This window comes from Narcine bancroftii, chromosome 1 (genome assembly GCF_036971445.1).
Source record: "Narcine bancroftii isolate sNarBan1 chromosome 1, sNarBan1.hap1, whole genome shotgun sequence".
Lineage (NCBI taxonomy): Eukaryota > Metazoa > Chordata > Chondrichthyes > Torpediniformes > Narcinidae > Narcine > Narcine bancroftii.
The window spans coordinates 153968595-153991969 of record NC_091469.1 but is presented as its reverse complement, the minus strand read 5'-3'; the positions used below and the strand labels follow the sequence as shown (position 1 = coordinate 153991969).

The 23375-nt window shown below is 45.6% G+C and overlaps 1 protein-coding gene across 1 annotated transcript in view; it reads right to left on the bottom strand.

Annotated features, from left to right (window-relative positions):
- Positions 1 to 316: 316 nt before the first annotated feature.
- The window catches only part of LOC138765239 (max dimerization protein 4-like), a 40708-nt gene continuing 17649 nt past the window's right edge, over positions 317 to 23375 (bottom strand). Inside the window, exons 3-6 of the mRNA XM_069942239.1 lie at positions 18587 to 18616; positions 6526 to 6640; positions 5646 to 5814; positions 317 to 4758 (exon numbers count right to left, since the gene is read on the bottom strand). Of these exons, the coding sequence (XP_069798340.1) occupies positions 4604 to 4758; positions 5646 to 5814; positions 6526 to 6640; positions 18587 to 18616 (469 nt within the window). The 3' untranslated portion in view covers positions 317 to 4603. The remainder of the gene's footprint in view (positions 4759 to 5645; positions 5815 to 6525; positions 6641 to 18586; positions 18617 to 23375) is intronic.

Genomic DNA, 23375 nt, shown 5'->3' with positions numbered 1-23375 from the left:
CATTCCGGCCCACGATTCCGTGCCGCCCAATTAAGCAACACTCCCCAGTATGGTGGGTGGGAGGAATCCGGATCCCCCACAGGAAACCTTCAGACACAAGGAGAACGTACTAACTCCTTACAGATAGCGAGGGATTCGAACTCCCGTCCAAATCACTGGCGCTGTAAAAGACATTGCGCTAACTGCTACACCAACCGTGCTGGCCTACCTCACCCCACCTCAATCTTGTTGGTCAGAGTATGTTCACGATCCCCATACATCCACAAAAGAGTTTTCCAGGTTAAAATTCCAAGTGCAAAGAAATGATGCATCCCACTTTCGCTAAAGGACATTTTACTTTTTAAAAAAAAAAATTGCATTTTTCTTTTTGAAAAGAACAGCCGGTGATTGCAAGACAAAAGAATGATTTAATACTGCAGCAACTTCACTTTGTTGATGCTCCAGGAGCAGGCAGAGGAGGCCACGGTTCCCTATGGACATCAATCGCCAAAATGCTGCAATAATTGATTGTACAAATTGGATGGAACAGCATTGGTCTCTGGGAGACCTTATTTAAATATAAAGTTCACATTTCCTGCCCTGCTCTCTCCTCCACCAGCACCTTCCACCCAGCCATGATTTAAAAAAAACACTTCACTGCTTTAAAATGTCCTATTTCATGCTTTGAAGGAAAACTCCAGTCACCAGCCCACCCTACAGTAGCTGGCCGGGGGTGGGGGGGGGGGGCAGAGGCAAGGGACTTCAGTTTACGAGAGAACCCAGGAGCAAGGTCTCACCCAGTGACTGAGTGCCTGTAAGTGCTGGGGTACATTCGGGGGAGGTTGGGGGGGGGGGGGGTGGAGTCACTAGTCATGTTGCCGCATAGCAACAGGCCCTGGTGCCACCACATCTACACGTGCTCCCCCGTTATGAACCTGCAGATACCACTGATACTGAATTAAGAACACAAAGCTGGAGCAACTCAGCATCATCCTTTCTGCAGTAAAGATAAAGATATGTTTGCCAACGTTTCGGGCTCGGGACCTAAAGTATGGATAAATAGCAGGCAGGTGCATGAATTAAAAGGCTGTAGAAAGGGGAGAAGCTTACAGACCAAAAACAAAATGTTTCTTGGATACGATATGAGGTCAGGAGAGAGGAAAGGTGAGAATTCACCAAAAGGAGAGAGGGAAAAGGGAAGAGAGAGAACACTAGAGGAAATGAGACATAGGGAAAGATGGGGGGGGGGGGAGGAGAAAGAGTCACACCTTTTATATACCCTGATGAAGGGCTCAAGCCCGAAACACTGGTTACGTTCATCTTTGCTGTATAAAGGTCATTGTTTGACTTGCTGAGTTCCTCCAGGGTTGTGTTTTTACTTAAACCACGGGGTCCGCAGACTTCCCTGTTTTACCATGGGTTTTGATTTAGGCAGTTTAGGTTAATGGAAGACATCAATTTGGTGCCGACTGGGACCTCGGCAATTCACTGAATTCCAATATGGAATCCCTTCCCTGCTTCAGAGGACAGGGACCTGCCAGCTATCCAGAGAATCTTCCGGGGAGACACTGGCTGGATATTAGTCATCATCTGTCAGGCCAGTTTCTCCTCAGGGACTCCCATCCTGAATGGCAGACACTTTGAACTCCAACCCCACCCCCCCCCTTCCCCTTGGGGAAGATCTGGGCTAAATTTCTCAAATCCTACACCACTCATGCTGCCATCAACGAGACTTGGGAGATGAGGGGAGGAGGGAGCAGGAAGAACCAACGGGAGCCACACAGGAGGGGCTGTAATGTGGAGCTACAAAGTCATTGGGGAGAGAAGGAATGGTTGATGTTTCAGGCCGAATGTCCTCAAGTCTTGATCAGAGAAACAGCGACCATTCTTTTTCTCTCTCAGATACGCTCATCCCTCTTGGGGGTGGGGGGGGAATGAAAAGCAGGAAAGAGAAGGGTGAATGGAATCTGACCCATCTCCCATTCCAGTTCAGTAATGTCAAGGGTAAAAACCTGTGAGGGGTTCACGAAACACCTCCAGAGAAAAGACCTCCAACAGAGCCGCCCTGCCTTCCCTCTCTGCCACCCAAACCCCTCCTCATAACCAGCCAGTGCTGGAAATCCACCCCCCCCCCCCAAATTGACCTGTCCTGCATCCAGAGATGACGGAGCCCCCGCAAGATTTCCCACTGCCACCCACCCAGCCTACAGAGCACAGGGCTCCGCGCGCTGGGACGGCTGCTGGAAATTCTGAGTAAAATGCTGGGTTGAGTGTCCGAGCATCCCTCTGCTTCAAGGAAATAAAGGGGCAGATTGCACGTTTCATCCAGTCGCGAGCATGTGGTGAAGGCGAAACTTTTATTGCTTTTGTGATTCGGGGTTCTGGTGGTAGACGAGACAGAGAAAGAACAAAAAAGTAAACTCCAGATAACCCACAAAACAGAATGTGCAGTAGAATTCGGCAGTCCATCAAATCTACTGCACTGTCTGTGACCCTTGCAGAGGAGTTTGATAGTGTATTTTTAATTACTGGTCCAGTAATAACACTATAAATTGGAATAGCATATGCTCTTTTCTTAAAAAAAAGTTTTTTTTTCCTAAAAATCAGCTGCCATTTTTTAATCTTCGACTGTCTCTGCCAGGAGGGATGGGGTAGGGAGCTCACAGGCCGAGTCCCAGCTGTCTCGCTGCAGGGCAGGGAACAGTCGGTTTGAGAGTGCAAAAACAAGGTCAAGAGCTGCCAAGAAGTTCTCATCGGTTTTGGAGAGGCAGGGTTGGGGACTCGGATTTGTGGGGGGTGGGGGGGAGAGGGGGTTGGTGGAGGCGAAAGGTGGGGTGGGAGGAGGGAAGCCCCACTTGTCAAGAGTGCACTCAACCCCTCCCCCGAGATCCCTCAAGGAACAGTCACCAAGGCACAATGCAACAATGGCAGAGAGACTCCAGAATGGAGGCACCTCCTTTCCCCCAGCCGCCCCCCCCCTCTCTGTGTAATCCCTGCTCACCCCGATAAGCATGGTTAGATCAGCCATTCTCAACGGGAGGGAGGGGGGGGGGGGTGGGGCCTGAGGCCTCCCCCAAGGTGCCACAGCACATTTAAGTAAAAGCCTCGCTTTCTTTTCATCCCACTTTTTTAAAAAAAATGTAGTCGATAAAAGTACACAAGAAACCAAAATTTGAATGCTTCACAGGGAAGGGGGCCCATAAACTGAACAGAGCAGGTGGGGGTGGGGGTGCCATAGCCAAAAAACAGGTTGAGAATGGCTGGCTTAGATAACATTTAGGAAAATATAATACAAAATTTTGATACAGGAAATCTGCGACTATACCAGTTAAAAGTACTTGACTAATATTTTTTTGTAAGTTTTTTTTAAAAGAGACCTCTCTTGTAATTAAAAAAAAATTGGTCAGTTTGTCTACTAGAAAGTCATGCTCTAATGAGTATCAACCAAGCAAGTGGAAAAGCGACCAGTTTCACTTACATTTTGACAGAAGCGAGATCAAAAGGGCAGGAGAGAAGTCAGCAGAGAGGAATTGTGTAGCCTGGCGGTGTCCGGCCTTGAAATGTTCCATGTAACACCACCGATTTAGGCGGGTTAACCAGGAGGCGAGAGGACCCTTTGAAATGGAGTCCAATCACTTAAAATGAAAGGGATTGTGCTGCGGGAGAGGCGGGCAACTGGATAGATGGTTGGTGTGGGGGTCGAGGTCAGTTGGAAACTGCCCTCTGGACCCCACTCTGGGAAGGCAGGCTTGGCCTGCTGCCCGCTGCAACTTTTATCGTGGTGTTTCCACGCTCGGCAGCTTGAATTCAATAAAGAAACCTCTATGTTAAATCAATGCTCTACTTGTGAAGCTAATCATTAAAACTGGTTCATGACCACGCACACATCCCCCACCTTGCACTGAGTTATTGCTATAACCACCCCATCCTTTCAATAGTGAAGCAGAAACCAAGGCGCGGTCCAGTTGGGTCCGCTCCGGGAGGGGCAGTGAACAGTCCTGTCTTCGGGATGGGAGGGATCGAGTCCTGTGAGCTCTGGAATGCAGTCCAGCTCACTCCGTTCTGGGAGAGGCAGGGGTTCGTAACACCTCATTCCACTCCAGCCAAACCCAGTCCACTCGGGAGAAACAGGATCTGCTCCACCTCACCTTGCTCCAGTCAACCCTACTCCTCCTTGCTGCAGTCAGGGTCTGGTCCACTCCACTCCGGGAGAAACAGGATCCAGTTACCCCACTCCAGGTGGTACATACAGGGTCTGGTCTACTCCACTCCGGGAGAAATGGGGTCTGGTCCACCCCACTCCGCTCCAGGTGGAGCAGGGGTCCAGTCCACCCCACTCCGCTCTGCTCAGGGCGGAGCAAGGTTCCGGTTTATTCTACTCCATTCCAGGTGGAGCAGAATCTGTTCTGGTTGGAGTGAGTTGGCATCCCCTTTGTAGCGATGGGGTCCATTCCAGTCAGGTCTGGTCCAGGAAGGGTTTGGAACGAAGTGCGTGAGGGTAAGAGCAACAGGAGAGCTGGTGGTGGAGCACGTGAACGTGGCAGTTAACACTTAGGAAAGAGGAGATCTGGTCTGTAGGTGCCCTGTGCTGCCTCATGGTCCTCTCCCCCGCGAGAAGCAGCCCCTACGAGAGCTTGGGGGTGATCGTACGCGAGTCTGCGTAGCCGCTGTCGCTGGAACTGCTGCGGAAACTGTAATGGTCGTCCACATCGCTGGCACTGCCAACGCTGTCCAACTCTCCTGGGACAAATTCCATGCCCTCAACATCCACGTCTGCTTCTGCAGGGCGGGGGAGGGGGGGAGGGGAGAGGAGAGAGAAGGTTCCGGTTAGCGATGATTGCTCCACCCAGTAGCTCACTGGTGAGGGGAGACGGTTAGAGTTTTACAGCCTGCTCATAGGTCCTTCGGCCCAATCCGCCCATGTTGTCTGCTTTGGAAAATTAGGCAGGCCAATGGCACAAAGGAAGAGTCCACAATGGGTTGGGTGGACGGATCGAGGGCTTAGGAAGAGCATCTTTTGTTTTGGCTGCCCTGCACAAAGGTTCAGCCTGAGATGTCCCACCAGGGAGTGGGAGGGGGGAAGGTGGGAGGGCTGTCCCAGCAAACATAGCAGAGGTGGGGAGGGATGATCCCACTGGAGATTCAGTAGGGGGGGGGTGAGGACGGAAATCTATCTTGATTGTGATGTGACAAGGTGATGGTGATGTGAGAAGGGTCAATCCCTATGCACACTCCTGGGAGCCAGTGTTTTTGGGTTTTGGAGGGGTGTGGTGGAGGTGGGGGGGGGGGTCGAGTCCATCCCACACTGGGTCCCTGGACATAGTGGGTTGGGTGTGCCCCACCTAGGGGGTTGGCTTTTTTCATCCCCAGGACCCTGAGCATTAGGGGTGGGGGTGGGTCTGTCCCACCCTGGGCAATAGGGGGTGGGAGTTGGGCATGTCTCTCCCTGGGACCCTAGACCCAAGGGTTTGGGTCAGTCCCACCCCAGGACTCCAAATATTAGGGGGTTGGGGTTGAGTCTGACCTAGACTCCTAGACCCCGAGGGTTGAGTCTATCCCTCCCCAGGAACGCGGATGCAGAGGGGTGGGGGCTGAGTCTGTCCCATCCTTGAACCCAGGGTTTGGGTCTGTCCCATCCCAGACTCCGTCCGTGGAGGTGGGCTGACCTTGCTCGGAGTCGGAGCGGTCGGTGGAAATGGCCGAGCCCAGGCTGTCGGTCCGCAGCCTCTCCAGACCCTGCACAGCCAGCTGCTCGAGGCGCCTGCGCAGGTACCGGCGCTCCCGTTGCAGTTGCTCCTTCTGATGCAGCGCCTTCTTGTCCTGCTCCTCCAGCTTCTGCCAGGGCCATATGGGGGGGAAAGATGTCAGTCCCGGCTCCGTTAACCGCCACCTCTCCCGGCACAGCAATATCCCTCAATATCCAGGCACCCCGACAGGATTGGGAGTGAAGTGGGGGGGGGGGGGGTGTAAGGATTGAGATGGGGGGGGGTTAAGGATGGGGGAGTGTGCCCACTGAATCCCAAGGGTCCTTACCCAGTCCCACACCCATTCGTCACTCATCAGAGTCTGAAGGCTTGGACTTGTCTTGCCAGAGGATGGAGGGTTCAACCCTTTCTTCCTCTCCCCCCGCCCCCTCAAATTCCCCCACAGCACCCTCCTCATCCCTAAACCTGGAAGTGATCACTACACTTCACCAGCAACTCTGCATTTCATAGGAAAGAGGCCATTCAGCCCATCAAGATTGCTCTAATCACGGCTGGTTTGGCCACAGATTCAGCCCGCTCCCCGCCATTAATTTCAATAATGATTAATGAAATCTGCGACATGATTACATTCTACGAGGCACAGAGTTCCTCAGATTCAGGGAGAAGCAGTTCCCTTGTGTCTCAGGCCTAAATCTTCCCTTCTACATTTCCATAGAGCCTTACAAAGCAGCCACCTGCAAATTTGAATGGTATGGGGGGGGGGGGGGGGGCTCAAGTGAAGTCAGAATGAGAAAATGGGGGGAGGGGGAGAAACAGATTCATGGGGCAGGAGTGGGGTTACCTTGATGTGAGTCCTGGCTCGTTTCAGCAGACTGAGCGTGGTGTGCCGGGAACAGTCGGGGCCCAGAGGAACCAGTTCCTTCAGCTGCTCCAAGTACAGCCGCAGTTTGGCTCTCCTGTGGGGAGAGAGGAGGAAGCTCGGGGTCAGTTCGGCTAATCCGCCACTCGTACCATAAGGTAATTCCCACCATTGCCCAAAGCTGCACCTTGCCCTCCAAGCCACACTCCCATCCTGATGCGGAGCTCCTTCACCGTCACTAGGTCAACATCCTGGAGCTCCCTCCCTGATTCCAACACTTGCATGGATCAGGCCCTTCAGCCCAGCTTGTCCATGTTGGCAAAAATGGCATTCTGGACTCATCCCGTTTGCCTGCACCCTTCCACATTCTTCCTATCCAAGCGTCTTCTGAATGTTGTCACCGACTCCACTTCTACAGCTTCCTCTGGCAGCTCATTAGTATGGATTACCCTTGGAGTCAAAAAGTTGCCTCCAACTTTCCTCTTGTAGTTCATCTACCCTAGGGAAAGACGGACATTCATCCCCTCATGTTTATAAAACTTTACAAGGCCTCCCCACAGCCTCCAATGCTCCAAGTGTTCCCCCACACCTTGAAGGGCTTGAGCCCAAAATCTTGGTGTTGTATCTTTACCGTTGCTACATAAAGGCACTATATGACCTGCTGAGTTTTTCCAGCATTTATGTGTTTTGTTTCCTTCAGGGAATAAAGACCCAAGCTATTCAAACTCCCTGTAACTCAACCTCTCTAGGCCAACTTAATGCACATCCTTTCTGTAGTTGGGCAACAGGAACTGCCCACCGTTCTCCAAGTGTGCTCTATCAATAAGTTCTAACTATTTAAATACTTACTTTTTGCAAATTTAGGCATATAGCATGGTAACAGGCCTTTCTGGCTCATAACCCGGTGTCCCCAAAATGCACCATTTAACTCACAACCCCCATACATTTTGAACAGTGGGAGGAAACTGAAGCACCTGGAAGAAACCCATTCAGACACAGGGAGAACGTGCAAACTCCTCACAGACGGCATGGGATTCGTACATGGGGGTCGCTAGAGCTGAAATAACGTTCTGCGCTATGTACTCCAAGCTCCATCCAATGAATGCTAATGTGCCAAGTGCCCTCACCACCCGAGCTGGCACCCCCAAAAAATGAAGAACCTGTACTCCACAGTCTCTCTGTTGTACAACAGTCTGCAGCAGGGACCTACCATTCGCCATGTAAATCCTGCCATTGTTTGACTTCCCGAAGTCCAACACCACCCCCCCACTTATCAAAGTATTTGCCACTCCATCGACCCACCTTCCCAACAAATCTAGACCCTCTTACAATAGCTTCAATCCCTTAGGTGTCAACATCTTCGAGGATCTGTCCTGGGGCCTCCATGTTGATGCATCACGACAGAGACTCACCAGTGGCTGTACTTTGTGAGAAGCTTTTGGAGATTTGGTACGTCGCCAAAAACTCTTGCAAATTTCTACAGGTGTACAATGGAGAGCATTCTGAAGGGTCACATCACCGTCTGGTATGGAGATGCCAAGGTTCAGGACAGGAGAAAAACTAGAGAGGGTAGCAAAATCTCCCAACACCATCATGGGCATTAGTCTTCACACCAAAGAGGTCCCCCACCACCACCCACTGCTACTGTAGGGAAGGAGGCACAGAAGCCTGAAATGAACATCCAATAGTGCAAAAACAGCTTCTTCCCCTCTGCCATCTGATTTCTGAATGGATAATAAACCAAAGACACTGCCTCACTTTCTCTTCTTTTTCCACCATTTATTTTTAAAGAGTAATATTATTGCAATATTTGCACCTGCAATAAATTCTGATTTGGATTCCAAAACTTTGCTAATTCTTCCTCCCTGCCCATTACACCAATTTTGGTGTCCCCTGTTGGACCTTACACTTTATCTAGGCGGCCGTCCACATAGTTAATGTAGAAAACAGCGATGGACTCAGCACTGACCCCTGTGGCACACCAATGGACATAGACCTCCAATCAGAAAAGCATCCCTCCACCTACCAACCTCTGAGTTCTTCCACTGAGCCAGATTTCAAAAGAATTGTGCTCAAATCTGGTGGCCTCATTACAGTAAGGACGTGGATATATTGGAGAGGGTGCAGAGGAGATTTTCCAGGCACGGGTCATTGACACACCAAATTAGTAGGATCTCTGTGGAAAAGAGCCTGTACGTCTCTCTCACTCCTTCCAAACCCTCCTTCCTGCCGATCCTTACTGCATCTGAAGTAACTACAGGCCTGGGATGACCCTTTGGCAGGTCAGGCCGTGTTTTGGGGGGTGGGTGGGTGGGAGAGGCTTTGTCAGGGTGAAGGTCCGCTTGCTGTGTTCAAAGTGCTAACCAGCACTCCCAGGCATCATGGACCCGTCGATGGTCAGTCCCACCATCGACTCCACAGGCTCACACCCTCCACAGGAACATCTCCTTGGTTGCACATCAGGAACACATTCACCATCTCCAACCAGTTCTGCCATTTATTGTTCCACAGCATAGAATGAATGCTAATGTGCCAAGCACCTTCACCACCCAAGCTGGCACTCTCCAAAAAAATGAAGAGCCTGTACCCAACCTTTCAATACAGACCATGCTAACCCCAATTGCCTGCATCTGGCTCTAAACCAATGGTTCTCAATCATTTTCTACACTCACATGCCACCTTAAGTAATCCCTTACTAACCACAGAGTACCTATGCCATAGGATGCCATAAATGGTCTATAGTTAATAAGGGATTACTTAAGGTGGTACACGAGTTGGGGGATGGGAGAGAAAAATGTTGAGAACCACTGCACTAATCCTTTCTTATCCATGGAATCTGTCAAAATTTCTGCTGAACATTACATTTGGAACCTCTTTCTCCCACTTCCTCTGGCAGCTTGTTCCACACACCCACCACTCTCTGTGAATACAGTGTCCCTTCAGGTCCCCTCTCTCCTTAACTGTCTGCCTCCAGTTTTAGACTTGCTTCCCCTGGGAACAACATGACGACTATTTACCTCCATCCATGTCCCTCAAATTTTTTTAAGCCTCTACAAAGGTCCCTCTCTAGATAATGGCCAGTCTCACTGGGACCCCAATCCCACCTCTCCCCAACAAATCTTCAGCCTCAACCTTAGTGTGAATCAATATCCACCCTGAACATAGCCTCCTATTCACTGAGGATGTCCTCCAATTCTAGTTCGTTGAAGACTCTTGGCTCTCGAGAGGGAGAATGTCTCATCTCTGCATTTCCATAGGCTGCCCTTTACAACAGAAGATTTAAGTGTGGTGGTGGGGGGGGGGGGGGAAGAGATTCAACTTTTTTGGGGGTCACTGCATGGAACTGGGTGCAGGAGGAGGTTGATCGAAGCAGGTGTTCTACTGCAATGTTTAAGAACAAATTGGATAGATCCAAGGATAGGGTGGGTTTGGAGATGGGCCAAACACAGCCAGGTGGGACAGAGTGGAAGGGACATTTTGGTCGGCATGGGTAAGTTGAGCCAAAAGGCCCATCTTCACGCAGTCCAACTCAGTAAGGCCTCACTCTAATCTCTCAGCCTTGCTCTTTGAGCTCTTATAACATCATCTCTGGAGCCACAAGTCCCACACAAGTTCATGCCTTGCACCAGACGCTCATGTAGTATCTCGGCCACCCACTCCCGCACAGAGAGACACCGACAGGCTCCAGGAGACCAAACCCTACACCCTCCGGGTGAGCACGGGGCAAGGCTGCCCAACAATTATCCCTTGGTCTTCAGCAGAAAATCAGTCGAACACAGAAGACAGCACGGACCATTCAGCCCAGAATATGCTGACCTATGATGTCGATTAGCTTTCCTATCCAACCCTTCCCGGCCTGACACCCATAACTCTCTAATTCTTTTGCAACCACTGGCCCAACTAAGAATCTTCTGAATGTCCCCATTATTCCAGCCTCCACCACCACCCCCAGCAGTGCATTCCAGGCAGTTACTGGTGTTCTGGAATCTTGCTGTGTTTATTTTTAATGTCGGTTTCTTTTTGATGGCAAATGTAGTTTGATTATGTCCACTCACATGGGCTGCACTGTCCCACCTTCCATGCCCACTGCATTTCCTGCCCCAAACCTGACTTCAAGCCACTGCCCTGAAATATGAAAGGTGATATAGAAATGCGCATTCCATGATGTATACTGCTCTGATGCCCTACCGTTTACAATGCAAGTCCGTCCCTGGTTTGTCCTCCCAAAGTGCAAATGGGTTGGCACGATTAGAGTTGCAGTTAGTGCACATCACCAGCGACCCACATTCACATCCAGCGCTGTCTGCAAGGAGTTTGTATGTTCTCCATGTGGCAGCATGCATCTCCTCTCGGAGCTCCAGTTTCCTCCCACCCTCCAAAAAACATACGGGGGTTGTTGGTCAACTGGCGGCATGGGCTCGTGGGCCGGAAGGGCCTGTTACCGTGCTGTAAGTCTAAATTTAAAATCTTTAAAAACTCACTTGTCCATGTTAAATTCCACCTGCCACTTTGCAGTCTGTTTTTGCAGCTGGTCCAGATACCCCTGGAAATCTTGAAATCCTTCCTTGCTGTCCACAATGCCTTCAATCTTCGTGCCATCTGTAAACTTGTTGATCCAATTTACCACACCATTAGACTCAGGCCTCCAGTCTGAGAAGCAATGATCCACCATCACTCTCTGGCTTCTCCTATCCAGCTAACGTCTAATCCAATTCACTACTTCACCATGACTACCGAGCGTCTGAACCTTCCTGGCTATCCTCCCATGAGATACCTTGTCAAAGGCCATACTAAGGTCCACGTAGACAACATCCACAGCCTTTCCATCATCAACTTTCTTGGTAACAAACTCTATCAGATTAGTTAAACATGACCTACCATGCACAAAACCCTAATCAGTACCTGGCTATCCAAATATTTGTATATCCAATCTTACAGAACACCTTCTGACAACTCACCTACAACTTTTTTTTTTTTTTTTTTTTTTTTTTTTTAAATTTTTTATTTTTCACACCATAAATCACAATAGCCATGATATACACTTTTTCTTTTCCACACATTTACAGTGACTTTTTCTCCCTCCCCCCTCCCTCCTCCCAAGCCACCCCCCCATCCCTCCCCCCTCTCATCCATTTTAGTTATACAATCTAGGTTGCATTAATTCAGTTAGACAATGTTGTCATTCAACAAAAATACACCAGAAATTCTACTGAGTCCATTTTTTTCTTCTCTTCTCCTTCCATCAACTTAGGTAATGTTTGTTCCCGGTAGGTTTTCGCTATTGTATTTAATGTAAGGCTCCCATACTTGTTCGAATATTTCGATATTATTTCTTAAACTATATGTTATTTTTTCTAATGGAATACATTTATTCATTTCTATATACCATTGTTGTATTTTCAAATTATCTTCCAATTTCCAGGTTGACATAATACATTTTTTTGCTACAGCTAGGGCTATCTTAACAAATCTTTTTTGTGCATCCTCCAAGTCAATTCCAAATTCTTTATTTTTTATGTTACTTAGGAGAAAGATCTCTGGATTCTTTGGTATATTGTTTTCTGTTATTTTATTTAATATCTGATTGAGATCATCCCAAAATTTTTCTACTCTCTCACATGTCCAGATTGCATGAATTGTTGTTCCCCTTTCTTTTTTACATCGAAAACATCTATCAGATACTGTTGGGTCCCATTTATTTAACTTTTGCGGTGTAATGTATAGTCTGTGTAACCAATTATATTGTATCATACGCAGCCTCGTATTTATTGTATTTCTCATCGTTCCAGAGCATAACTTCTCCCATGTTTCCTTTTTTATCTTTATATTTAAATCTTGTTCCCATTTTTGTTTAGTTTTACCATTTGTTTCCTCATTTTCCTTTTCTTGCAGTTTAATATACATATTTTTTATAAATCTTTTGATTAACATTGTATCTGTAATCACATATTCAAGGTTACTTCCCTCTGGTAAACTCAAGTTGCTTCCTAATTTATCTTTCAAGTAGGATCTCAGTTGGTAATATGCCAGCGCTGTATCTCCCGTTATATTGTACTTATCTCTCATTTGTTCAAAGGATAAGAATCTACTTCCTGAAAAACAATTTTCTATTCTTTTAATCCCTTTTTTTTCCCATTTTCTAAAGGCAAGGTTGTCTATTGTAAAAGGGAGTAGCTTATTTTGCGTCAATATTAGTTTTGGTATTTGGTAATTTATTTTATTTCTTTCTACATGTATCTTCTTCCATATATTGAGGAGATGGTGTAATACTGGAGAAGTTCTATGTTGTACCAATTTTTCGTCCCATTTATATAATATGTGTTCAGGTATCTTTTCCCCTATTTTATCTAATTCTAGTCTCGTCCAGTCTGGTTTTTCCCTTGTTTGATAAAAATCTGATAGGTACCTTAATTGTGCGGCTCTATAATAATTTTTGAAGTTTGGCAATTGTAAGCCTCCTTGTTTATACCATTCTGTTAATTTGTCTAGTGCTATCCTCGGTTTCCCCCCTCTCCATAAAAATCTCCTTATTATTTTCTTTAACTCTTTGAAGAATTTTTCTGTCAGTTGTATTGGCAATGCCTGAAATAAGTATAGTATCCTTGGAAAAATGTTCATTTTAATACAGTTTATCCTTCCTATCAGTGTTAGTGGTAGCTCTTTCCAATGCTCTAAATCGTCCTGTAGTTTTTTCATTAGTGGATTGTAATTGAGTTTATATAATTGGCCTAGATTTTTGTTTATTTGCACACCTAGGTATCTTATTGCCTGCGTTTGCCATCTGAATGGGGATTCCTCCTTAAATTTTGAGAAATCCGCGTTATTCATAGGCATTGCTTCACTTTTATTTACGTTTATCTTGTATCCCGACACTTCTCCATATTCCTTCAATTTCTTATATAGTTCTTTTATTGATAGTTCTGGTTCTGTTAAGTACACTATCACATCATCCGCAAACAGACTGAGTTTATATTCCCTGTCTTTTATTTTTATTCCTTTTATATTATTATCTCTTCTTATCGATTCTGCTAGTGGTTCTATAGCTAGCGCAAACAATAATGGTGATAGTGGGCATCCCTGCCGCGTTGACCTGCTTAAGTTAAATTGCTTTGATACATGTCCATTTACTGTCACTTTCGCTAACGGTCCCTTATATAATGCTTTAATCCAATTAATATACTTCTCCGGTAAACTGAATTTTTGCAATACTTTGAACAAGTAATTCCATTCTACTCTGTCGAAGGCCTTCTCTGCGTCTAAAGCAACTGCTACTGCCGGTGCTTTATTTCCTTCTACTGCATGAATTAAGTTAATAAATTTACAAATATTGTCTGTTGTGCGTCTTTTTTTGATAAATCCAGTTTGGTCTAAATTTACCATTTTCGGTACCTGTTCTGCTAATCTGTTCGCTAATAGTTTAGCTATTATCTTATAATCTGTGTTTAGCAAAGATATTGGTCTATATGACGCTGGTGAGAGTGGATCTTTCCCTTGTTTTAGTATCACTGTAATTATTGCTGTTTTACATGAATCTGGTAAGTTTTGTGTCTCATCAATCTGGTTGATTACATCCAGGAGGGGCGGTATTATTAGGTCTTTAAATGTTTTGTAGAATTCTATTGGGAGTCCATCCTCTCCTGGTGTCTTATTATTTGGTAAATTTTTTATTATCTCTTGTATTTCTACTGTTCCAAATGGTTCTGTTAATTTATTTTGTTCCTCTATTTGTAGTTTTGGTAGTTCAATTTTAGTCAAAAATTCATCTATTTTCCCTTCTTTCCCTTCGTTTTCGGTTCGGTATAATTGTTCATAGAATTCTCTGAAGTTTTCCTTAATTTCTTTTGGATTATATGTAATTTGTTTGTCTTTTTTCCTTGTTGCCAATACCGTTTTCTTAGTTTGCTCTGTCTTAAGCTGCCATGCTAGGATTTTGTGTGTTTTTTCCCCTAGTTCATAATATTTCTGTTTTGTCTTCATTATATTCTTCTCCACCTTATATGTTTGTAATGTTTCATATTTTATTTTTTTATCCGCCAATTCTCTTCTTTTGGTTGTATCTTCCTTTATTGCTAATTTTTTTTCTATGTTTATTATTTCCCTTTCCAACTGCTCTGTTTCCTGATTATAGTCCTTCTTCATCTTGGTTGCATAACTTATTATTTGCCCTCTAATGAATGCTTTCATTGCGTCCCATAGTATAAACTTATCTTCCACTGATTCCGTATTTACTTCAAAGTACATTTTTAATTGTTTTTCAATAAATTCTCTAAAATCCTGTCTTTTAAGTAGCATGGGGTTTAATCTCCATCTATACATTCTTGGAGGGATGTCTTCTAGCTCTATTGCCAATAACAGGGGTGAGTGGTCCGATAATAGTCTAGCTTTATATTCCGTTTTCCTAACTCTCCCTTGTATGTGGGCTGATAACAGGAATAGGTCTATCCTTGAGTATGTTTTATGTCTAGTCGAGTAGTATGAGTATTCCTTTTCTTTTGGGTTTTGTTTCCTCCATATGTCCACAAGTTTCATTTCTTGCATTGATTTAATTATAAATTTGGTTACTTTGTTCTTCCTGTTAATTTTTTTCCCCGTTTTATCCATATTTGGATCCAAATTCAGATTGAAATCCCCTCCTATTAGTATGTTCCCTTGCGTATTAGCTACCTTCAAAAAGATATCTTGCATAAACTTTTGATCTTCTTCGTTAGGTGAATATATATTAAGTAGATTCCAAAGCTCTGAATATATCTGACATTTTATCATAACATATCTCCCTGCTGGATCTATTATTTCCTCTTCTATTTTAAATGGCACATTTTTGCTAATTAATATAGCCACTCCTCTTGCTTTTGAATTATACGATGCTGCTGTTACATGTCCTACCCAATCTCTCTTTAATTTCTTGTGCTCCAATTCAGTTAAATGTGTTTCTTGGACAAATGCTATATCTATTTTTTCCTTTTTCAGTAAATTTAGTAGTTTCTTCCTTTTAATTTGGTTATGTATTCCATTAATATTTAGAGTCATATAGTTCAGTGTAGCCATTTTATATTTTGTTTATCTTCTCTTTCCGTTTTTCCATCATTACCTTTCCTCCTTTTCCATTTCTGTTTTCTTATTTTCAACTCTTTACCAGACAACATTCCTACAACATCCAACATTTTCCTTATTCTCCTATTTCTATCTTCTTTATCCCCAATCTCCCCTTCCCCTCCTGAGTTGCCCTTTATCCCTTGTCGGACAACCACATCTCCCCTCTCCATTTGGATTTGCGAATCCACTCGCAAGCGTCAACTGATTTTGCAGTGACCGCTCTTTTCCCCCCACCCAGCCCCCCCCAGAAAAGATTTCGTTTTTTATATGTCACAAAGGTCACTCTTTTAGTTCCCTCCTTATTCTCTCTATTCCATTACCTTCCCTTATTAATTCTTGTCTATACTTTCTATGTTTTCCTCTAATTACAGATACTTTCACATATGCCCGTTGTCTCTATTCACTCTTATACCTCTTTACCCGCATACATATCAATCGTGGTCATTTTTACCCTCCTTACCCGTCTTCATCCCTCAGTCTATTTTTGTCTTTACCCACATACATATCAATCGTGATAATTTTTGCTCTCATTACCCGTCTTCATCCCTCAGTCTATTTTTGTAATTGTTCTGCAAATTTTCGTGCTTCTTCTGGATCCGAGAATAGTCTGTTTTGTTGTCCTGGAATAAATATTTTCAATACCGCAGGATGCTTCAGTGTAAATTTATATCCTTTCTTCCATAAAATCGCTTTTGCTGCATTGAACTCTTTTCTCTTCTTTAGGAGTTCAAAGCTTATATCTGGATAAATGAAGATTTTTTGCCCTTTGTACTCCAGTGGTTTGTTGCCCTCTCTTACTTTTTCCATTGTCTTCTCCAGCACCTTTTCTCTTGTAGTATATCTTAGGAATTTTACTACAATAGATCTTGGTTTTTGTTGTGGTTGTGGTTTAGGGGCCAATGCTCTATGTGCCCTTTCTATTTCCATTTCTTGCTGTAGTTCTGGACATCCTAGGGCCTTAGGGATCCATTCTTTTATAAACTCCCTCATATTCTTGCCTTCTACATCTTCCTTAAGGCCCACTATCTTTATGTTATTTCTTCTGTTATAATTTTCCATTATATCTATTTTTTGGGCTAGTAATTCTTGTGTCTCTTTAGTTTTTTTATTAGATTCCTCCAATTTCTTTTTAAGTCTTCTACCTCCATTTCTGCTGCTATTGCCCGTTCTTCCATCTTGTCCATTTTTTTCCCCATTTCTGTTAAGGTCATATCCATTTTATTTATTTTCTTTTCTGTGTTGTTTATTCTTCTTCTTAAATCATTGAATTCCTGTGTTTGCCATTCTTTAAATGACTCCATGTATCCTCTAACAAGAGCAAGTACCTCCTTTACCTTGCCTATCTTTTCTTCTTCTATTTCCCTGTACTCTTCCTCTTCCTCTTCTTCTTCCTCTAGGTTGACCATCTGTTGTTTCTTTGCTGCCCTTTCCTCCTCTTCTTTCTTGTTTCCATTGTCTTCTGTGGTGTCTTCTTGCTGCAGGTGTTCTGCAGCTGTCGTTGCCGGCTGTGGAGATCGACTCCCCAGCTGGTCCCCCCTCCCGTCGGTGTGTTTTTTTGTATGCGCATCGCGCATGCGCGAGGAGTCGCGCATGCGCGGTTGCGCACTTTTACTCGGCTCTGTGAGCCATTGTTGTAGTTCTCTTTCTACCGACCTGAGGTAGTGGGGTCTTCTCTCCGCAGCGGGCCTCTTCGGACAGGTAAGGCCTTCACCTTTTTCCTCCGTTGTCTTCTCTTCCTCTCTTCTTTCCGTTGATTTTGATTTTTCTCCTTTTGTCTCCATCTTCTTTCCACCTTTATATTCACTTTTCTTTAACTTGTATTTCTGTGCCTTTGTATTTTCTCTCGTTTTTCCCGACTTTTCTGGAGAGGGCTGGAGTTCACCGTCCGGCCACTACTCCATCACGTGACTCCTCTCAACTCACCTACAACTGATGTTAGGGTCACCAGCCTATAATTTCCCAGCTTTTTATTTTGGAGTCTTATTTAACCAACAGAACATGAGCTTCCCTCCAATCCTCCAGCACCTTACCCGTGGCTAAAGATGTATTACATATATCTGCCAGTTCCCCTGTAATTCCTTCTGAAGGAATATCATGTCAGGCCCTGAGGATTTATACACCCTCATTTGTAATTTATATACCCTCCTCTGTAATTTGTGATAAGGGTCCATGACCTCGCTGCTGTTTTGCCTCACTCTATAGACTATGTCCATCACCCGGGTAAATAAAAATGCAAATAATCCATTTAAGAGCTCCCCATCTCTTTTGGATCAATGACCACTCTGATTTTCAAGGGGACCAATTTTGTCCCTTAATATCCTTTTGCTTTTAATATATCTGTAGAAGCCATTGGGTCTTTCTTTGGCCAGAGTCACCTCTTGCCTTTTCTTTTAGCCCCCCAATTTACTTTTTTAGTGTTTTCTTGCATTTCTTATACGCTCAAGAACCTTTTTTGTTTCTTGCTGCCTACACCTGCTATGCACCTCCTATGGACTTCAATACCTCTTGAAGACCAAGGCTCCTTACACCTGTTTGTCTTAGCTTTATTTCTGACATGAACATATAAACTCTGAACTCCAAGTTTCACCTATCAAATACTTTATAGGACTTCTTAAGGGGACACTGACTGTTTGCATTACAGCCTGGTTTTGCAATACCAATGCCCAGGAATGCAGAAAGCACCAAACATAGCCAGGTCCATCACGGGCTCTAACCTCACGTCCACTGCAGACATCTACGCGAGATGCTGCCTCAGGAAGGCAGCCAACATCATTATGGGCTCTCATCTCCTCGGTCCTAATCGCTTCTCACTGCTACCTTCAGGCTGAAGGTACAGAAGTCTCAAGATCACTTCATTTCCTACAGCCATCGGGCTCTTGAACATCCCCCCCACCCCCGTTACATTAAACCCCACACTCGAATCACTTCACAGTAACCGCTCCACACTCACCTGTGTTTTTCCAACTCATTGTGCGAGGACCTGTCACAAACAGAAAAGAAACGTTACAACTCAAGAAATCTGAGGGAAGAAACCAAAGGGTTCCCTTTCGCGTGTGACAAGAGTTATTCGGCAATGTAAACAGGCACTTTGCTGACAATAACACACCAGTGGGCCATATAAAAAAGGGGCAATGAGTCAGAATACAGGAGGGAGATTGAAAACCTGGATGATTGGTGTTCCAACAACAACCTCACACTCAACATCACCAAAACCAAGGAGCTGATTGTGGACTTCAGGAGGGGAAAACCAGAGGTCGAGAGGGTGAGCAAATTTAAATTCCTGGGATTCACTATCCTGGAGGACTTTTCCTGGACCCAACACAAAAATGTCATCATAAAGTTCATTTATCATCCAATTGGACAAGTACAACCTGACGAAACAGCGTTCTCCAATCCTCGGTGCAACACACTGCAAACGTACATACATAGACAAATGATACACACGCACAATACTCAAAATACAAATATTAAAATAAATAAATATTATTGTTAAATAAATAGTTGAATCATGGAGTTTGTAGGGGCAGTTCATAAGGCGTTCAGCAGTCTCACTGCCCCTGGGAAAAAGCGGTTTCACAGCCTGGTGGCTTTGGCTCTGACACTCTATCTCTTTCCCAACAGGAGTAGCTGAATTATGCCGTGTACAGGGTGGTCTGGGTCCACAACAATTTTGTGAGCCCTCTTTAGAAAGGCACACCAAGAAAGCACATCAGCGCCTCTACTCTCTCAGGAGTTTGTAGAGGTTAAGTATGGCCTCAAAAACTTTGGCAAACTTCTACAGATGTGGAGTGGAAAGTGTGCTGACCAGCTGCATCACAGCCTGGTATGGGGGGGGGGGCACCAATGCCTCTGAGCGGAAAGCTAGACAAAAGGTAGTGGATGTTTGCATATGTATCTTTTCTTTCGTACAGTTTTTTTTGCATTGCCGACAAGTAGAAATTCTGCCTGGTCCACAGGAAAAAGAATCTCAGGGTTGTATGTGATGTCATGCAGGTACTCTGACAAGAAGTCTGAACTCTGACCCATCAACTCTGTACCATCCATTCATACCAATCCTACACCATTTTCTTTTCCCTGCATTCCCATCAACTCCGCCCAGATTCTACCCTTGTACTCATTGGAGGTGGAATGTACAGTGGCCATTTAACTGATGGGATGAGGGTGGCACATTTAGCATAACGCTTATTATAGAATCGGCTATTCAGATTTGAATACAGCACTGTAAGGAGTTTGTACGTTTTGGCTCCCTCCTATCCTTCAAAACATATGAGGGTTGTAGATTAATTGGGTATAATTGGGCATCCCAGGTTCCATGGGTTGGAAAGGCTGTCTGCCCTGCTGTATCGATAAAATTATATAAATTGGAGCACCCGGAAGAAACCCATGTGGAAAAGGAGAGACCTACAAACTCCATACAGACAGCGCCAGAGGTTGGGACTGAAACCTTAGCCTGTTCCTCTACCGTGCTGGGTCTGACAGCAGGGCAGCACTCCGAGCTGGGAGATGCACAGAATGGGAAACTACTCCAAGTTGGGCTGAATGCCCCCCTTCCCCACTCGTAACATCTCCCAATAGAGGACCCTTGGACCAAACCCCCCTCGCCCAATGCAGCCGACACCGAGGGGAGGGACAAGCAACAGGCCTTGGAAAGGACAACAATCCCTCTTGGAAATGGAGAAGGTGAAGGTTCAAGCACAAGCTGGCAGGATTCCTCGTTACACATCCCTCCTTATCTCTGGGACCACACCTTTTATAGCAGCCATCCTTACAGCCCCCCTGGGGGCCTCAGCACTTTTTATTTTCTCCTCACATAGTACATAAATAAATTTTATATTTTTTATGTTAAGTTGGAGAGAAGTATGGAAGAAACAAAAGCTTGACTATTTCACAGGGAAGGGGGCACAAAATCTTTGAGCAGTGGTCCTGGGGTTGGGGGGGGGGGGGGGGAGGGCATAGCCGAAAAAAGATCGAGAATGGCTGGTTAATAGCAGTGCAAAGGCCCTTCAGCCCACAATGTCATGCTAGCCTACACCACAACAATCTAACCTTTCCCCACCACTCACTCATAAGTCACTATTTTCTTACATTTTATGTAGTATACATTAACAATTGAAGTGCGGATGCATTTCAAAATCCACAGATGCCAAAAAAAAAATGAAAAGGGTCATAATCTGGGACAATAATAGACTTCATGGAAATGATAGAACGGAAATGCAATTCTTTCTCACTCTCACACCCACAACACACAAAACCATGAAGTGAAACAAGATTCCCACACTCTGGGCACACGGTTGGGCTCTGGAGAGTGTGGTGGAACCAATAGACTTGGTGGTAACAAGGACAGTTCCATGAAAGTGGTGACCTAGATTGACAGGGTGGTGAAAGCACTTGCCTTCATCGGTCAGGGTACTAAGAGCAGGAGAGTCCCTGATGCAACTGCACAGGACATTGGTGAGACAACACCGTGCAAGGTTCTGGTCGACCAGCTGAAGGATAAAACATCATTAAGCTGGAATAGGTGCAGAAAAGATTCACGACAAAGATACTGGGGTTAGTGGCAAAAACACAATGCTGGAGAAACTCGGGTCAAACAGTGTATGTAGCAAAGAGACATAACCAAGATTCACCAAGGTATGAGCAAAATGGAGACATCAGCAAACATGAGGTGGGGGGATTGGAGGCAGTGGAGAGCTGGAGCAAAGAGAAGGAGAACAGGGAGTGAGCTGGCAGAAACCAGAGAAGTCAATGTTAATATTCACATTTACAGAGCCACCTCCCCAAGCTTTCTCGTGCCCTCCATCTCTTATCCACTTATTAAATCCTTCCTGCCTGTGGGTCCCTCCCTTATCCACCCATTGACTCCTGCCTGTGGGTCCCTCCCTTATCCACCCATTGACTCCTGCCTGTGGGTCCCTCCCTTATCCACCCATTGACCCCTGCCTGTGGGTCCCTCCCTTATCCACCCATTGACTCCTGCCTGTGGGTCCCTCCCTTATCCACCCATTGATTCCTGCCTGTGGGTCCCTCCCTTATCCACCCATTGACTCCTGCCTGTGGGTCCCTCCCTTATCCACCCATTGACTCCTGCCTGTGGGTCCCTCCCTTATCCACCCATTGACTCCTGCCTGTGGGTCCCTCCCTTATCCACCCATTGACTCCTGCCTGTGGGTCCCTCGTTTATCCACCCATTGACCCTGTGGGTCCATGCTCCTCTCCCCTTCCAATTTATTCAGGCCTGCATTTTGCTCATCCTTTGATTAAGGGCTCAAGCCTGCAATGTGGATTATGTATCTTTATCTTCGCTACATACACTGACCTGCTGAGTTTCTCCAGCATTGCGTTTTTACTTCAACCAGCGTCTACAGACTTTCCTGATCTACTCCAGATACTGGGGTTAGTCAGCTAGAATGATTAGGGGAGTAGTTAGGATGAGACTTTTCTCTCTGGAGCACTGGAGGCTAAAGGAGAGGGGTGGGTTCATTAAATCATGAGGGGCATCAATAAGGTCATAGTCTTTACTCCACTTCACCCCCCCCACCCCCCACCCCCCCCCCCACCAAGACAGTAGATCGAAAACTGGAGGGTATAGATCAAAGGTGGAATATTTTAAAGAATCTGAGGGGCACTTTTTCCAACACAAAGGATGGTCAGTGCATGGAACAGTCTGCCAGAGGAATTGATGACAATTGTAGCATTGAAAAGATGTTTGGACAAGTGCATGTGAAGGACAGGTTAAGAAGGATATCGGCTTAGAGACTAGCTTGGTCAGCATGGACAAGTTGGGCCAAAGGGCCTGTTTCTGTGCCATGGAACTCTACGGTGAAGAGACCTGCCAGTTCAAAACCACTCCGATAGCCTGCCTTCTCCCCTCGATGCAGACAGGATGCTCCTCATTGGAGACAAGTACCTGGTGTAACCACAGGAGACAGACCAGGTTCCCTCTGCTGACCTCGGCAGTGGGCAGTGAGAGCAGGGCCCAGGGAATGTGTTGTTAGTTTCTGGCAAACAGGGTGGAGACCACAAGACTAAAGCAGAACTAACCTAACCTATTCAGCTCATCGAGTCTGCCCTGCCATTCAATCATATTCTTCCACTCAGCCCCACTGCCTGGCCTTCTTCCCTGGCCAATCAAGAATCTACCAATCTCTACCTTAAATCCACTCAATGACCTGGCCATCACAACCACCTTTAGCAACAGATTCCACAGATTTACCACCCTCTGGCTGAAGACTGCATCTTTGTTCTAAGTGGGCGCCCTTCAATCCTCAAGTTGCTCTCCCTTGTCCTAGACTCTCACACCATGGGAAACAACCTTTATGCATCGACTTTGTCCATGCTTTTCAACATTCAAATTATTTCGATGAGATCACCCCCCCCCCCCATCCAATTCTCTTAAATTTCAATGAATGGAGGCCAAGAACTGTTAAACACTCTTTATAGCATAACCCTTTCATTCTTAGAATCATCCTGGTCACATCGCCCACCATTAACAGCATGGATCACAGCTGTCACATTATACCCAGCACAGTGAGACCAGCAGGCAAGGACGAACATTCAGACAAGCTGTGCGAGGAGCACAGTATATCGAGTGCATGTTGCAATGAGGCCAGGGCAGAGCGAGAGCTCTGCTGTGGGGTCCATTCAGGAGCCTGATGGCTGAGGGGAAAGAAAAGTGTTTAAGCCTATTTTCTTTTATAAACACCCTTGTACCTTCGCCCCAACGTAATAAATAAGCAAGT